This window comes from Sinohyriopsis cumingii, chromosome 4 (genome assembly GCF_028554795.1).
Source record: "Sinohyriopsis cumingii isolate HCF-2022 chromosome 4, ASM2855479v2, whole genome shotgun sequence".
Classification (NCBI taxonomy): domain Eukaryota; kingdom Metazoa; phylum Mollusca; class Bivalvia; order Unionida; family Unionidae; genus Sinohyriopsis; species Sinohyriopsis cumingii.
Genome location: NC_142964.1, coordinates 84,890,451 through 84,907,841, shown reverse-complemented (window position 1 = coordinate 84,907,841; position 17,391 = coordinate 84,890,451). Strand labels below are relative to the sequence as shown.

The window sequence follows — 17,391 nt, the reverse complement described above, 5'->3', positions numbered from 1 at the left end:
TGATTGACGTTGCTATGGATACGGGCAATGAATGCTTGCTTCACACCATATGAATCATTCCTTTCATTACATAATGCTTCTAATGCATTAGCTTATAGCAGAACATATTTCTTTCCAATGGCAGAAGTGTTGTTATCATAATTAATGTTAAGAACTTTGTGTGAAGATTTGATGTTAAAGATTTTGAAAGTCGTTTATAGGTGATGGGTTGTGCTACATCTTTGCATTGTTTCCAGGTAAGACATAGTCTTCTGGGCAACCCTTGTATTTAAATATTTTATTATTATTTTCACTATGCTTCTCTACTTATGTATATTTTGAAGGGTTTTGGAGTTGCCTGTACAACCATATACGAGTTCCTTCTGCCTGTGATACAGATAAGTACAGATGTTTGTCAGCCCCAACATGTCTACCTGATGGAAGATGGCCTTGAACTTTGGCATGTGACCTTGATGAACTCTCCTGCTGTTACACAGCCTTTACTCAATATCTTCAAGAATATGCCATCCTTGCTAGGTATGTTTCATGTGTATGGAGAATCTTACATAAGTTTTTTATTTGTTCAATTATTTGAATACTTTTAAACATTTTTTAAGGAAATTCTTAAAACTTTTGGATAATTTTGAAAAAAATTATTTGAAACTAGTCAGTGTTAGTAAAATATGTCTCAAAATCTGTTGTATGTCTTAGTCTCATGCCAGGCGATTTTGTGTATATATATATATACACACACACACATACATTTGAGGTATGGAAGAAGTCTAACAATTTTAAATTCTAAAGGTCAGAGGCAAAGGTCACTGAAGAAACATTGTTTCAGCATAAAAATGTCAGTTCTCAACAATATACCTTCACCCAAGTTTGTGAATGACTTACATGCTGGGTAAGATAGAATCCTATTGATGTGGAAGTTAAAAGTCCATGTCACTATGACCGAAGGACTTTAGTTCTAGACCATGTATTTTGACCAAAGCCTTAGAGTATTTTAAGTATGGAATAAGGCTATTAATTTCGGTGTAAAAATTTCAACGGTCAAGATTGTTGTGGCTCAAAGAAAAATGCTTTACAGAATAACTTTTTACCAGAGCAAATTCTTTGACAAAACTTTGTGGATAGCTTGCACTTAACGATTAAAGAAGCTATAAATTCTGGGATCTGAAGGTTGGAGGTCATGGTAAGTCTAATAAGAAAACAGTTGTTTCTGCACATTAAGTTTAATTCAAAACCCCATATTTTAACCAAAGGTCAAGGTGAAAGCAAAGCAAAGGTATAGAATAAGTTCGATATAATTACTTGAACACTTTTGAAAATGGGAAGAAAAGTCAGATTCATTCCAGAATATGAAAAGCCCTTTATATTTTCAAATGTTGATAAGAGTCTGGAGAAAAAGTAGGAATGTTCAGCTACCACTCTAGGTGCAGTATTTGCGGAAAAAAACATGTCAGCATTTTATTTGGTGACATATTACCATTTTTTGTGTGGAAGTTCTGAAAATTTTGGTTAATTGATACACATTTGCTGTAAAGATCACTCTCTCAATCAGCACATTGTGAAAGTCAGGTAAATCACTGGTGACGATTTCTGTAGGAAACAAACAGTTCCCTTTTTGCATTGAGCAAACAGTAGCAGTAAGAACAATTGTAATAATGTCAGCAAAGTCAAAGTAAGAAAAATGTACTGAATAAACTGACATTCAGGAATGCACTGGCTTAGAGTTTGTGGGAACACTTGTCAGCACTCTAGAGGCATTATTGTTTTTAAAATGATTGTGATCAAACTTGGTGTGTAAACGTGAATCATTGAGATCTTGCATGAGTTTGATTATGAGCAGCATTGATTAATGTTAATGTGGCATTCTTGCATATGACGTTGAGCTTTTGAAAAAACCATTGAGGCAAAATTTTATAACATTTTATGATCCGACTTGGTGCCTAGACTTACATTACTGCCATCTTGGATGAGTTCAATTATGCAGATAGATGAGGCGTTCTTACATGTGATTAAATGAGGTTGCAAACATTCTTGATGCTCAGTTTTTCAGGGTAGTCAATTTGTTTTCTGGTCCCATAGTAGTTGAGTTGGCAGAGCATCAGATTCAGAATGTAAAGGTTGCAGGTTTGATACTCGCCCATGTGAGCCTGGGTCAACTTCCTTAGTGTGTCCTTAGGAAAGACACTTAGCTTTTACAGCATGATATAACCAACATTGTGTTAAAAGCATTGTAAAATATCATCTAACCAACATAACTTTGATTTCTTACTGCATACCTTTTGTCTTTCTTTTATTTTTTACTTTGTCTTGTGGAATGTCAAGAGATTCAGTTATTGTAATTTCTATTTGAAGCAGTGTAAAGTAGGTACTATTGAGTAACACATCGTACAGTACATGAAATTTCTTGCCATTTTGACTGTCAGAGGAAAGCAATGGAAGTAACATTTGATAAGGACTATTGTAAGTTTGACAGCCATAGTTATTCATATTGCTGAGACAGTCTTGAATTATGATTGGGCATTCTGATTTCTTCAGAATCATAAAGTTGAGAAGAAAAAAAAAACTGTTACACTTGTTGATCAGATCTACTATTTCTTTATCCCAGATGGGATGCATTTAGTTAAACAGGGTATTCAAAAGGAACGTGTTCATTCTGTACAGTTTAAATGATGCATGTGAAAAAATTTCTTTTGAAAATTTTCATATCAGGTAAATTTTTCCTAAAAAAATCAGAGTCCTTCTACCTAATTTTTGTTGGCCTTCTTTATTCTTAAGGTAAAGTGGACACATTGCTTAAATTGTTAAAAACCTAGATGCATCCTTAATAATAAATATGTAACATGATATTACAGATGCATAAATATTTGATGTATGAAACTGTTTTAAGGAACAACACATCAGGGATAAAGATTGAAGTCTTCCAAATTCTTCTTGTGACTCAAAATGACCAAGCTTATATATCCCAGCTTCCATGATAAGCTGTGACTGGGAGTTATTGATCCTCTTTGATTCAGTTCATGTTCATCCCATGTGTACTCTCTGATAGCCAGGTGGTTAACCTGTCTGCTGGAAAGACTGTAGGGTAAGAGCTTAAAGCTGCACTCCTGCTCTGAAACTACTTCTATGTGATGACCTGTTGCATGTCTTCCTTTGGCTCATGTCAGTTACCTATTTATCCATAGCACAAGTTTGTTATTGCTACTCCACCAAAACTACTTGCCATGAAACTTTAGATGCACATTAATCCCATGGTCTAGTTGATCCAACATTAAAAAGGTGCCATGCAACCCATGGTCTATTTGATCCAACATGAAAAAGGTGCCATGCAACCCATGGTCTAGTTGATCCAACATGAAAAAGGTGCCATGCAGCCCATGGTCTAGTTGATCCAACATGAAAAAGGTGCCATGCAACCCATGGTCTAGTTGATCCAACATGAAAAAGGTGCCATGCAACCCCAAGGTCTGTTTGATCCAATATAAAAAAGGTGCCATGCAGCCCATGGTCTAGTTGATCCAAGATGAAAAGGTGCCATGCAACCCATGGTCTAGTTGATCTGACATGAAAAAATTGCATTGCAGATATCAAATATGGCTAACACAGTTGCCATTTTGAATATCTTGGTTATTGCTACTCAACCTAAATATATTGACAGACTCAGAATCATACACATTGTCTCAGTTTGCAAATTTAGGGAGGGAATGCAGCTTTAAGTTACAACCCCAATAGCTAGGCCAGAATTTGAATCCACAACCCTCTGGTCTTGAATATACAGTACAGTGGAACCCCGCTACAACGCGATGATCGGGGTCCATAAAATCGGATCGCGTTAAAAGCGGGGTCGCGTTAATGCGGGGTTTTACAATATTTAACTTTTTTTCCGAGAACATATACGTGTATACATGTGCAATGATCAAAAGTCGGCTTATCATCAGATGAATATTAACTGGAATGCATTAATTAAGATATATTCAAAATAATCGATGGCTAATATATTTATAGGTTATTACTGTGCATTAAAAACAATTACTAATTTTTATTTGTTTGAACGATAATACAGATTGACCGATAATACCAGACTATCGCTATATCATGAAAAGTGTATCAACACCGTATGCTACTGTGCCGTCGTGGCATGCAGTTCATCCATAATGGATGTAATTTCATTGAAAATCGTACAGATTTAAAATATTCAATAATTTTGTAATAGTCTGAATTCGTCGTGTAAAATATAGGATGAACAAAATATTGAAACCATTTACTTGCCGTCTGATATCGTACGGTCATTGCATGCAGCTATTCCCGGGTCTACATACGGTGTCTGTATTGGATATTATTTACTTTCAACTGTTTGTTGTTTGATCACACCGCCAAGCACAGCACACATGTTGGCGGCTTTCGTCCTTTGATGTTTATTAAATTGTGCGACTCTTGTATCAACCACAGCTTTGTCTGCTGCTTGGCTGTGATTGCAGTTAAATAAGAAGCCCATGTCGGCTATTGTTTGAGCAACGACTATATACAGATTTCATGGAAGACAATCACAAAGACGATTTACTGGCTTTACTCATGGATCCGTAATAAGTAACACTTCCGATAATGTTTACTTCGGCTTAACAATTCAAAAACCTAATGAAACCAGTTTTCTCTTCTAGAGTAGAATATGGAGCTTCACCACAACCTGTTCAAATTGATAAATTTCAGAAGCCAAGCGTTGTACACACTATTTCTCATACGTTATATATATCGTATTATTTTAGAATTCATACACGATCACTTCTCCAAAATCACTTAAAGAACCTGGATAAATTGTTAAGTTCCGATCGTTTATTATTAAAAGTCATACGCGAATTCTTCCACCAAATTATAATAAACGTTTTACACACTATTTCTCGTACGTTAAACAAATATTTTCACAGTCCGATAAAAATACACGTAAATGAATTTAAATTTCAGGAACCATGCCACGATCATATTATTTTAAAAGTCACAACTAATCTCATGCCCAAAATGAAGTTAATTTCTTGTTTTGTTTTTTTTTACTTTTCTCCAAATTTTTTTTTTCATGTGTGAATGAATATACGAAATTTCGGGAGCCATGCTACGACCGCGTTATATCCGAATTCGCGTTATGGCGGGGCGCGTTATAGCGGGGTTCCACTGTACCTATGAGTGGACAATACTGCCATGCCTAAAAAAATCATTAAATGTAATTCATGAAATTCAGTTATATTGTTCTGCCTTGAATGCCATGTTAATAATATTAATATTGCTGTTAGGTCAAGTGTGCAAGCAATCTCCTGCATTTGATTACATTTAAATTACCAGTATGGTAATTAATTCTCACTTTTATATATATATATATATATATATATATATATATATATATATATATATATATATATATATATATATATATATATATATATATATATATATATATATATATATATACATACATACATACATACATACATACATACATTTGTGTGTGTGTACTTTGTTGCAGAGCTTGGCACTGAAAATCTGAGAATTTGCCTGAAAATTATTGAAGCCTACCTGTTGCTGGGACCTAGGGAATTCATGGAGGTATGACCCACTTACTATGCTAAACAAACAGTGTTTATATTGGATTATTTATTTTCTTCATGTACAAATCAATACAGTGTGACAGGCATTAGATCAAATTTTAAGATTATAATTGTCGGAATTAATAAAATGTGGCAGTTACTGTAGTATCATCAGTTTTTGTGGGGGACCAATTTTCATGGTTTTCGTTATTGCCCTGAACCACGAATTTAAATCCCCAATGAAAAATGAGCTACATAGGATGATGCCCCCCCCCTTCCCTTTTTCTTAGAGTGTTTCATTTCTAGAGATTAACACAGCTACTAGCATTGGATAAATCATGGTTAATGCTGTAATCTGGTAATTAAATATTAGCTTTTACATGTGTTTGTTTTGTTTTTTATTTTAACCTTTTGAAACAAGAATTATAAATCATTTTATATTGTTTCAATGTACACATTCGATATCCTATCCAATAGCTGTAATTTTACACTCACTGCCTTAAATCGCAATGTGAGTTTAGTAAGGATAGAAAGAAAATAGAGAAAAAGCATAAGGTATACAAACAATAGCAATGCTGAAAATGAAAGAAAAAATAATACAAAATAACAGTAATGAAAATTCAATTTAATACTTATTCATATCATTCCTTCATTTTGCTGTTTAAATGTTTAAATCCTTCTGAAAGCACATTTAATTTTATCCATTCATTTTTAGTCCAAACGAACAACAATCCTCTAAAATACTATAACTATTTCTTGAAACATTATTGTTAATTAAACTATGTATATATGCTAATTAGAGCAGATTATTAAAGGTCACACTTCATAGACTTTTGGACAAAGCCACTGCATCAACATCATGTTGGTCAAGTCTCATGGTACTCACAAATACTTCTCAGGTAAATAATCCCCAAATTGCTGAATTAAACAAGTCCAGCTTTCTAAAAACCAGTGATAACTTGGTCTGATCTTTCATTCATTGTCATGTGAGCTGCAATTATCCATTCAGCATGAATTGGATTGATTAATGAGGTTGCAAGGTTTACTAATACTGTGCATTGATCATCACCAGTAACATCCTTTTCTGTAATGGCATCCATGACCTGTTTAGCATCCCACTCGTGGAAGTGTGACTTTAATTCTTCTTTGTACTCTTTATTTACTGTCAAGTCTAGTGGTTGAAGTTGGTTTGTACAAGAGGCAGGCACAAACATTAGTTGCCTGGTAAGCAAGCGCCTGCGCTATGTTACAGCTTCTGATGGGTTAGAAAGTCATGGAACCGGGGGGGTGTCTAAGTTGAATTTTATGACTCTTAAGCCACTGTATTAACGTCATAATAGTCAGAAAGTACAGATGGTGCAACTTGGACAGTGGTTTAAGTTAGAGATCATTCATATGTACTTTACTAACCAATTGGCCTTGTGTTGTTGGTTGTGTCTGCTTCCTTTGATGTTGAGCACTCAAACGAAAATATGGCGAAAGTGATTAATCTTGACAGGTGTTTTATTTATGCTCATAGAGATGGAAGAATTGTTTTAGTGTTGTTGGCTGCGCCGACTTTGACTGATGTTATTAACTTGTTTTTGAAAACACGGTGTAAGTATTGAACTTGCTAGGTCTTTGATTTGTGCTCATACAGGTGGTAGTATTGTTTTAAACATTGAAGTGACCACCGTTTGCATTGGCATAGTTTTATTCTTTTTTATTCTTTATTTTGGGTATTTGTAGAGGTTAAATCATGAAATTAAATACTTACTTAAATATGCAAACTTTAATAGCCAAAACCACAAATTTTAGTACCTACAAAAATACCTTTTTTTATATACAAAAACAAAAATATTGAGCCCATTGAAATTAAATGATACTACAGTACTTTAAGATTTAAAGTGTGGTAGAAAACCTGAAAATTTACAGTTCTCCTTGTTAAAGCATCCTTCATTATAATACAGTTCCAGAATACAATTATTCACACACAAAAAAGCAGCAACAGAAACCCAAACTGCAGTGTTATTTCCAGTTTTTAATAAGTTCAAGATGAATAAAACTGCTTGATTCACACTGGGCAAGAACAACACTTGCTTTTACATCTATGTCTGCTTATTTACTACTGCAGTCTACTATTGTAGTACTATTGTAGTGTTATTGTAGTACTAGCCAAGGGACTATAACACAAAGCTAACGTGCCAGGTTTCGCAATGCATCTATATCATGCTTCTCAGATCCAGATTCATAGGCATTTAGTATATACAGTTGTCCCCCTCTTATAAGGCCACCCCTATTGCAGCAGGGAAGTGGCCTTATAATGAGGGTGGCCTTTCTAGAGGGGGATGACAAATACGAATAGTAAATACATATGAAAAAAGTCACAAGTACATTTAATTCTAAAACATTTAATATTTTCATTAAACAATCACATGTTGTGAAATAAATGTAAAACATACTGTTTCATCATTTTCAAAAGAATGTTGTGAATAACCATTGATATAGTTTTAAAACTGTTTTTATAATTATGTTACAGATCACATCATCTGTCACTTTGTTGGTAACAGTCTAAAAAAACAAACCAGTCTCATCACAATTAAAAATATCTTGGCTGTCATATCCCCTGCATATATCATTTAGTCTTTTGTTCCAATCTTCGACAACTTCATTATTAACATCAGCTGATTCTCCACTAAGGACAGAACACTTAATATTGTGTCGCACTTGAAATCTGTGCAACCATCCGTTACTTGCGGTAAAGTCGTCATATCCCAATTCAACTGACAAAATTGTTGCTTTTTCTTGTCATTCAAATCAGGATACAAACATCTCCTGGCTCAAACAATCTTCCTTTCTCCGTCCATTTCACCTTCCCACTTCTGCAGAAGTGTTTCCTTATCTTTCACGATATTGTTTATCTGAGTGTTTCTGACATTAGTTTTGTGCAGGGATCCTCAACACCCACCCACCCCGGGTTGGTTGAATTACTTTCACTTTCTCTTCTAAACTGAGAACTTTTCTTTTCGACGATGACATGTTGATCTTTTTGCAGTAAGTTATTCATGTTGCCAACTACAATACTGATAAAAAAAATTGTTATGCATCTAAACAAATTGCCATGTGTTTTTAAAGGAAGTGATCTTGTCATGTGATTCGTTAGTCGCAGTCTGGTACCCTGTTGTTTTTATACATTTCTTTACACTAAGTGAGAGAAGCCAAAACGGCTTCGATATGTATCATTAACATCATGCAGATTTGACCTCGTGGCCGTTAGGATTTGTAATTTTGACAATTATTGTCAGTAGTAATAGCCACTAATTATCAAAGTGAACAAGCTCAACATCTTACTAAGGGTAGCCATAAAGGTTATCCAACTATTTTCCTGCTGACTTGTGTATTGTACATCGATACTGCCACTTCTCAGCTGTTACTACTGTTCAATAATTGTAATCTTAACAATTATCAGTGACTAAACCAGACATCTTATGATAACACAGCAGTAAGGCTAATTGGATTACATGTACTTACCCTTTTGTATGGATTAAAATTTGAGTCTTTCTCGGCTTTATGGAATAAATGTGGCTTCTTGTGAGGCGTAAATGATATAATATTAACCTTAGTGCTACATGTACTTTAGTCAACACTTCTTTTAGTAATGAAAACCTGACATCGGTAAACAGAAATCGGATTACTTAACACATGTTATGAATAAAATACAGGTTCTGGATACATATTAAAATGTGGCCGCTTGTGACTGGTAAATTTTATATTATTGCACTGATATGCCGCTGGTCGCGTTAGCAGGGTGGCCTTTTGTGAAGGGTACTTTTGAACACAAACTCGTCGGTGTCAACGGATTCTGGCCATAAGGAGCGGGTGGCTGCTGGTCAGGGGGTTGCCATTCAAGAGGGGGACTACTGTACTACCAATAGGTTAGCATTTGTTTGGCAGCTTAATTACCACTAATTAAATCTTTGACAAGCTGGATAAAGTATGCACTTGCTTAAATGTCAAGTTTAACTGCAAACCGCACAGATCCAGGTTTGGCATTGCATAATGTACAGTTTGTTATGAGTAATTAGTAGAACATTGATGATTGTACTTGGAATCGACTTCAGAGTGGGTATATATGGTAGTTATTCCTCCCATTGATCTGATAAAGCATATTTGTAAATAAATGGAAGTTTGATTTGTCTCTCAGTACTGAGTGACTGTCTTTTTTATAGTCAACCAGTACCAATCAAGCCCACATCTAGAAAGTTAGTAAAACAAACACTTTGAAACTAGCATGTGGATTACCGTTAAGGAGCATTCACAATAAAGTATCTACCTCGACGTTTACAATATTAAGTAACATAACTCCTTTCTTAATCCACTCATAAACCTGAAATGTGTAAGGTTAGAAAAAGTTGTCAGATGCACTTGAACTGATGAATGTAACAAAGCAAAAGAAAAATATTAAAAAGTAAAAGAATTTTAATTAAATTTGTGCAGATTTTTTGTTCAGCCCAAAATAGTTTTAAAAAAAAATAGTCCTGTTTTGTGGTTGAACACTGCTTGTTCTTTTTTTTTCTAAATGAGGCAAAATTAATTCATTTAGCACAAAGCATTTAAAATAAATTAGGTACTTTTAGCTACGTTTAATGATGCTGACCTGAAAATTTACAGAGTTGATACAGACTGGAAAAATTACAAATGGCATGTAGATGTATAAAAATTGGAAAATGGGGATTGGTCTTGTAGTTTTATCATACTAAAATGCCAGTCTATAGCTAACTAGATTTACAAGGCCCTTTCATTGTTAATAAACACTTATCCTAAATTTTGGACCTTGCTCAAAATTGAAAACCAAAAGAAACAAAGTGAAAAGAAATAAAGAAGGGTAACAGAGCTTATTTTCATTTTTGTGAATTGTGTTTACAAACAGAAAGGTCAAAGGTCACAATTTTATCGCTATCCAATTCAATCTATTAATTGTTACTTGCTCGGTCACATACAGGAAGAAAAAAAATGTCAACAAATTTACTTTAAATACGTAAAATAACATGCCAAGCTTCATCCGAGGCCATTTTTGCATGCGTATTTCATGTGTAAAATTGACTTAGCCGAGGAAATCGAACTCAAAAGGTTTTCCTTCAGTGTTAGAATAGGACCTCCAATTAATGACTTAAGCTACTCTAAATACAGAGGAGCCCTGAGGGGCCAAGTGGTCAAAAGCGCTCTCCGTTGCGGTTCACTGCCATCTCACCTCTGTCTGCTTGGGTTTGAGTCTCGGATTCGTCCAATGTGGGTATGTGAGAAGGCTTGCCAGTAGCTTCTCGTGGGTCAGTGGTTCTTTCTGGGGTTTTGCCGGGTCCTTCCTTCACCAATAATACTGGCCGCCATGTATAGCCTATCGTGTGCTGAAAAATGGCATTAAACCCTACAACAATAACAACAACAAAATACAGATATAAAGGTAAAAATAAATATAAAACATTAAAAATGAACCATTTTACTTACAAACTAGCTATAAATAATTCATGGATGGAATATCAGAGACCATAATATGTCTTGGATTTACATTGAGTCATGTTGCATAAGTGTTAGGCCATCTGTTGCATATGGTTTATTCCCAGCAAAATTTTAAAAAGCATGGCAATCTTGCATGACATCACAGAAAATTCTGCTGTTTATACAGAAATAAAGTATAATGAACACGCTTTAAAATTATGTATAATTTGTATTTTAAAATTGAGATTTACCTGAAAAATTGTCATTTTGAAGTTTTCATCATGTAAAATTTGATGTAAAATCAAAACCGATTTACACAGTAAAGATCTCAAAATGTAAATCATTATCTCTACTTTACAACGGTGCTAAATATAGTAACATGGGAAATACTACATATAATCCAAACCTTACAATAAACATGTATGTAAAATTTCAATGTTCGGATGAACCGCCACTGCACAAATTATGCCCTTTACATACTTCAGACATATTTTTATATATAAAAATAAAAGAAAAACACAAAGATTTATGCATAAAATGATAGAAGAAAAGTAGTTATTGTGACTAATGCATATATTTATTGATTTTATGAATAGTGATGGCATAAAATTTATTGTTAAAAATGTGCAAAATTTTGAGTTTTGCCCTGCTAGCAGCCCATTGACCTGGTCAGCTAGGGCAGCTTGGAATACCTGTTCATAGTGTAAATGTCATTTATGACAAGGTAAGTGATGAAAATAACATTGTTTTCATAATTAATATCAACAGTATATGTCAGAACTCTGTTAGGAAGGAATATAGATTGAGTTGTTTAAGAAAACCACATTCCTCTTTCATTTTAATGATATCAAGCCTGAAATGTGTATTTTGAAGTTGGATTTTTCTCCATTTATTATTTCATTGTTTGGAATAGTGTGAAAGTGTGGTTCATTTTTAAGGGCAAAACATTCTACCGTGGCCATTATATATTAAAATATTCTGGTGTGGCCATTGCATGTTAAAACATTCTAGTGTGGCCATTGCATGTTCAAACACTCATGTTAATATGTTCATTCAAGCATGGCTATTGTATGTTTGAAAATACCTTTCAGCAGTGCAGATGTAAAAAGATAATTTTCTATGCTGAGAAAAATTCTGCCTGGGGTTTTCATCAGAAAAAAATTTTTCTATCTCAAATATCCTGAATCACAAGAAAATCTCTCCCCCCCCACCACCATTCCCTCCTCTCCAGAAATTATTTTATGTGTTTGGTCCCTAAGTCTGCCAACTAATTTCTATTTGAAACAGCATTATGTGCTTTCAGATTTGAATTTACAGTCATCTTGTATAGACTTAAATGAGTAAATAACTTATTCCCAATTATACGACATCACAATTTGGGGGGGTTGTGTGCACTTTAACCCTTTGAGACTTCAGAAGAGATTTTTTGACTCTCCACATCCACCAATGCTGTCTGGGATCTTGATAGGTATGAAATATTAGAGTTGGGCTGGAGATTTAACATCTTGAAGAAGTAAGTAATGCATTAGTGCTATGTGTATTGAATTTATGTGGTGTACTTGACTTTTGTCCAAGATTGAGGGTAGACTTTTGGCCTAGCTGTCATTTGTTTCAAAAAATGTACTTGAATTTGAGTTCAAGACCTAGCCTTGATTATGACCATACAATGTTCTGGAGGCAAACTTGTTGACAGTATTTTGGAATTTTTCATTAGTTTTTCATAAAATGCTATTGCGGCATGATTTAAGTGGGGATGTTTATAAAGAGGTTTTTACAAGACATAGTTACAACTCTAGGTCTTAAACTGTGTAACAAAAAGAAGCAAAACCAACAAGTTTAATACAGTCAGCAAACCATTTATTTCTCTAACTTTCAAAGTGAAAATTTAAAAGACAGTATTGTAATTGTATCCCAGATAATCCTAAATGTCCGATCACAAGTCCAAAGGTATAGAATGTTCTGAATGAATTCCAATAGTCTTAAATGGCCTGACATAACAATAATGCAATACAGAATTTCTTTGAATGAATCATATTATCTCCATGGGGCTTAAACTACGTAAGAAGACAGAACAAAACCAACAATTATTAAATAATTTAAGATATAAATTTATTTCCTTCAATACAAAGTGAAAGAATTAAAAATAACTTTCAGTATGGTATGAATTCCTAAAATTTCTAAATGTTCTGTCAGTTCCAAGTCTTTTCAGATATTCTAATGTGCTTATGGGCTAAAGCTACAGAACAATCACTGTTTTAATATCCAAACGTTTTAACTTTTAATTCAAAGTAAATCCAAAGAATATTATGTCCCAGATATGTCCATGAATGTTTCACATTGATCTGGTATATTCTGTTGTCTGTTAAGATAGATGTTTAAACTAAGTAATTCCAAGGAACAGTGAATAAATAAATTAAGCTCTCAAATTATCACTGAGAAGATTCATATAGACTCTTAAGAATGAGAAAGGCTGCATAAAAATTGCTTATATAAGAAGATAATTTATTCTAGCATGGAGAAGCTAAACTCGAAGTTACTAGAGAATGTTTCCAGGATTTCAGTGAATAATTTAAAACTGTAAAATACTTTTTCAGTCAACAACTGCTGTTCTAGTTTTTACCCAATCACAACCTAGAGCAGCCTGACCTCCCTACAGTACAAATGTCCTCTTTGGATCACGTAATATTATTTTGACCTCCTTTCATGTCACTAATGGCCTATTTGGACGAAGTGATGATGTTTACTTAAACTTGGTACCTCAGCCTTGAGATTTCATGAAGAAAATAGTACTGCATTTTATACATGTTTTCATCTTATAGTACATGACCCATGCATATAATCTTAAAATTAAAAACGTCAGTACTAAATGACTTCTCTGTCTGCGTTGGTTCGAGTCTCGGATTCGGCTAATGTGGTTATGTGAGAAAGCTTGCCAGTAGCTTCTCGTGGGTCAGTGGTTCTTTCCGGGGGTTTTCCGGGTTCTTCCTCCACCATTAATACTGGCCGCCATGTATGGCCTATCTTGTGCTGAAAAATGGCATTAAGCCCTACAACAACAACAACAACAACAACTAAATGACTTGAATGAAAATTATATATATATTTAACAGTTAACAAAAGTCACAAAGTTATATATTTATTCAAAGTCAATGGGCACTTTAGTAATTCCAATGAATGATTTAAATAAATAAGTCTGCCAGAATTATATCTGAACAGAGCTACATAATGACAACCATTAAGCTTTTGGCGTAACCATTAGTTTTTTTCACAAACTTACGTCTTATGCTAGACTGTATATGGATTATGCTTTTTTTGTACAGTAAAAAATAAAATAAAAATTAGGCAATAAAACATTGTTTCTGCCATTTTATTATCATTCTTTAATTCATTAACGTATAATGTTGAGAATATTCTTAGAAAGGTGACTGCTACATAATAGCACAAGAGTACTTTCCTTATTTGCTATTTATAGCAACTGTATGTGATCCATTTCTAAGAAAATAGATGGGTTTCTTCACATGTGAACTTTGTCTCTCATATTCATTTCATTGATAAGCTAGTTAGTGTGTGAACCAATCTGTACTTTTAAAGAAAATGGCTCCAGAGTTCAAGTGAAACGCTTTATGGTATGAGATGTGGATGTTATCTGACAGAAAATGTTAGAGCAGATGGATCTTTTCAAATTCCAAAACATGTCAGAGCTGAAAAAAGAACAAATCAACACCCCTTCACAAACTTTAAAAGAAGAATATGAGAGTAATGAATTACAGCTCTCTGATCAACAAAAGTAAGACGTGGAGTAGTTAAATTGAGTGCTGAATATAAATAATTTTCAGTTTATTTTGTGTTTGTATTCTGATTCTACTCCATATTGATTTTGCTTTTTTTGACAAGAATTTTAACCAGCTGCAGAACCAGGTTAATCATAACAATTTATCTTATTCATTCTTGCTGTAAATTGTAATTCTGGCATGTAATATATTGATTAAACTTTTTATGCCCAAATTATGCTTTTTTGCCACTTATAATAGCAATAATTACACTTATGCATCGTAAGGTTTTCATTTTTGCAGCTATAGACTTAGAAAACAAATGAATTCCACAGACTGGTCTTAAGATGGGAATCAATTATTTTCTGATGGAATTTCATGAAGATAATGACCCCTGTTTGACTTAGAACTTTGCCTTTGCATATTGCTGCAGTATCCATTTCATACTGGTATATATCTTGTTTAAAATGCTTTACCTTTTTTTCTTCTTTTTTTGGCAGATATATTCCTCAGACCTAGTAAGATCATTTGCCACTCTTCTCACAGATCTAAGAACAGAGGGAGTTGTTCTGGTTTTAAGGGTAAATTCTTTTTAACTGACTGTCAGTTCTGAGTTATAGTTTATCTTGCATACTGGGATTATTTTCATGCCAGTTTCTGTGACTGTTGGAATATACTTGAGTGTTGCAAAACTCTAGAACTTTGGTACTTGCTTCAAATTGAGTCTTTATGAAACTATGACAATTCCCAAATGTTTGCTGTTTAACCTGAAAATGTGAACATTTCATATTGGATTTATATCCTCAGAATTTGTTCTTTCTTCATTCATGCTACAGTTACAAACATGCATTGCAATTGTTTAATTTGCATTAATATTTTTTATATACATAGACCTTATATTTATATGATATGCAAATGTTTAAATAAATGGTAACATTTCAAATCAAATTAGAAATTTTTTATCATTCACTGACCTGGCCATAAGGAGAAGATAAAATAGAGCATGGTCCAGCATCCACTTTGTACCTGTCAGCAGTTGCTATTTTAGGCTTCTTTAAAAAAACACCAACAGGCAGCAACCTGGTTTGACCAAATTTGGCAGAGAGCCTTCTGGTATGTTTTGTTTTTTCATTTTCAGAAAAGATGCCAATCCACCATCAAATATTGCCACCATTATGAAAAAAAAGAAGAAAAAAATGTATACAACTTTGTCAAAAAAAACCACAAATGATTTGCCTTTTTAAGAACAAAAAATGGCAGGTTTAGAGATCAAAAATAAGCCAAATGCTCTCCCTTGCATGTCATTAGAGACAATTAATGGAAGTGGCAGCCATAGTGGCTCATTGGTTTGCATGGGCTAGTGACTTGAAAGAGTGCTGGGGGTATAATGGCACTTTTAAGCATAGTGGGGGAACATCACATTGGTTTTCCCCCCCACACATCAGAAGTTAGATTCAGATGTATGATGTCGAGTCTGCATAATTGGAGGAACAATGGACAGCAGGTTCATCTTCTATGCTTCTCACGTTACAATTGCATAGATTGGTACAAGAAGCAGTGACACACTTACTAAATTCAGAACAGTTTGTGCCTGTTCATTTTGTCACAGTCGCATGATAATTTTAGACTTTATAGGGGAATGTCCCCCATTTCTAAGGACCACTCTGGTAGTCTAGTTGTTAGAGCATCCACCTCAGATGCAGGAGGTCACAGGTTCAAATCCCGGCCAAGTCATACCAAAGACTTATTAAAAAAATGGTACTAACAGCTGTCTTACTAGGCGCTCAGCATTAAGAGGTTAGTATTAGGACTCGTCGGACTGGTGTCAGAATAATGTGACTGGGTGGGACATCATGCTACATGTCTACGGCAGGATGCCTCAGTGCAAGATATGTCCATAAACTGTCATACTGCAGACATTGTGGTGATATGACTGAAAAATTGTTAAAGCAACGTTTAATAAATCCAAATCACACACCCCTATTTCTGGGCAACCCTATGGGCATAAGCCCCCTTGCATATCTGAGCATAGCATTCAAGCCTTTAAGTCAAGATGCATGGATCTTTTTCTGGTTTTGATGATCCATGTCAGGATCCTTTCAAATCATATGAAATCACTCCAGCTATCAACCAGCCAGTCCATTTAGTTGTACCATCCACATAGTGACCATAGATCCATCACTATGGCAAGCTGTACTACATACTGGATGTTTGTGGCATTGTATATGGAATCATATGGTTTGTGGCATTGTATACAGAACCATATGGAGATCAGACTGATGGATCCATCCATATTGCCAGAAGATTTGCTCGGACAGTTTTGATTCTGACCATCCATCTGACTGCCCGATATGCCAGCCATACAGTAAATGAGCTGACCAACCTTTACCAGCCATCTGTACCAGCAAGCCATTCATTCATGGCTTATCTCATGGTATACCAAACTTAATTTAGGATGATGGCTACACTTTGTCTTTGTTGCCGGGGGTAGGGGGTGGGGATATTTCATGCAAACACAGATGTATGAGATGTCTAGGATAAATCACACAGTAAATGTGAGGATAGCTCTGATGCCTTAACTTACT

General features: G+C 34.5%; 1 protein-coding gene across 1 annotated transcript in view; it reads left to right on the top strand.

Moving 5' to 3' along the window:
* LOC149801580 (importin-11-like) overlaps positions 1-17,391 on the top strand; it is a 128,595-nt gene that overhangs the window by 73,938 nt on the left and 37,266 nt on the right. Inside the window, exons 19-21 of the mRNA XM_089955813.1 lie at positions 324-516; positions 5,501-5,580; positions 15,307-15,387. Coding sequence (XP_089811939.1) covers positions 324-516; positions 5,501-5,580; positions 15,307-15,387 — 354 coding nt within the window. The remainder of the gene's footprint in view (positions 1-323; positions 517-5,500; positions 5,581-15,306; positions 15,388-17,391) is intronic.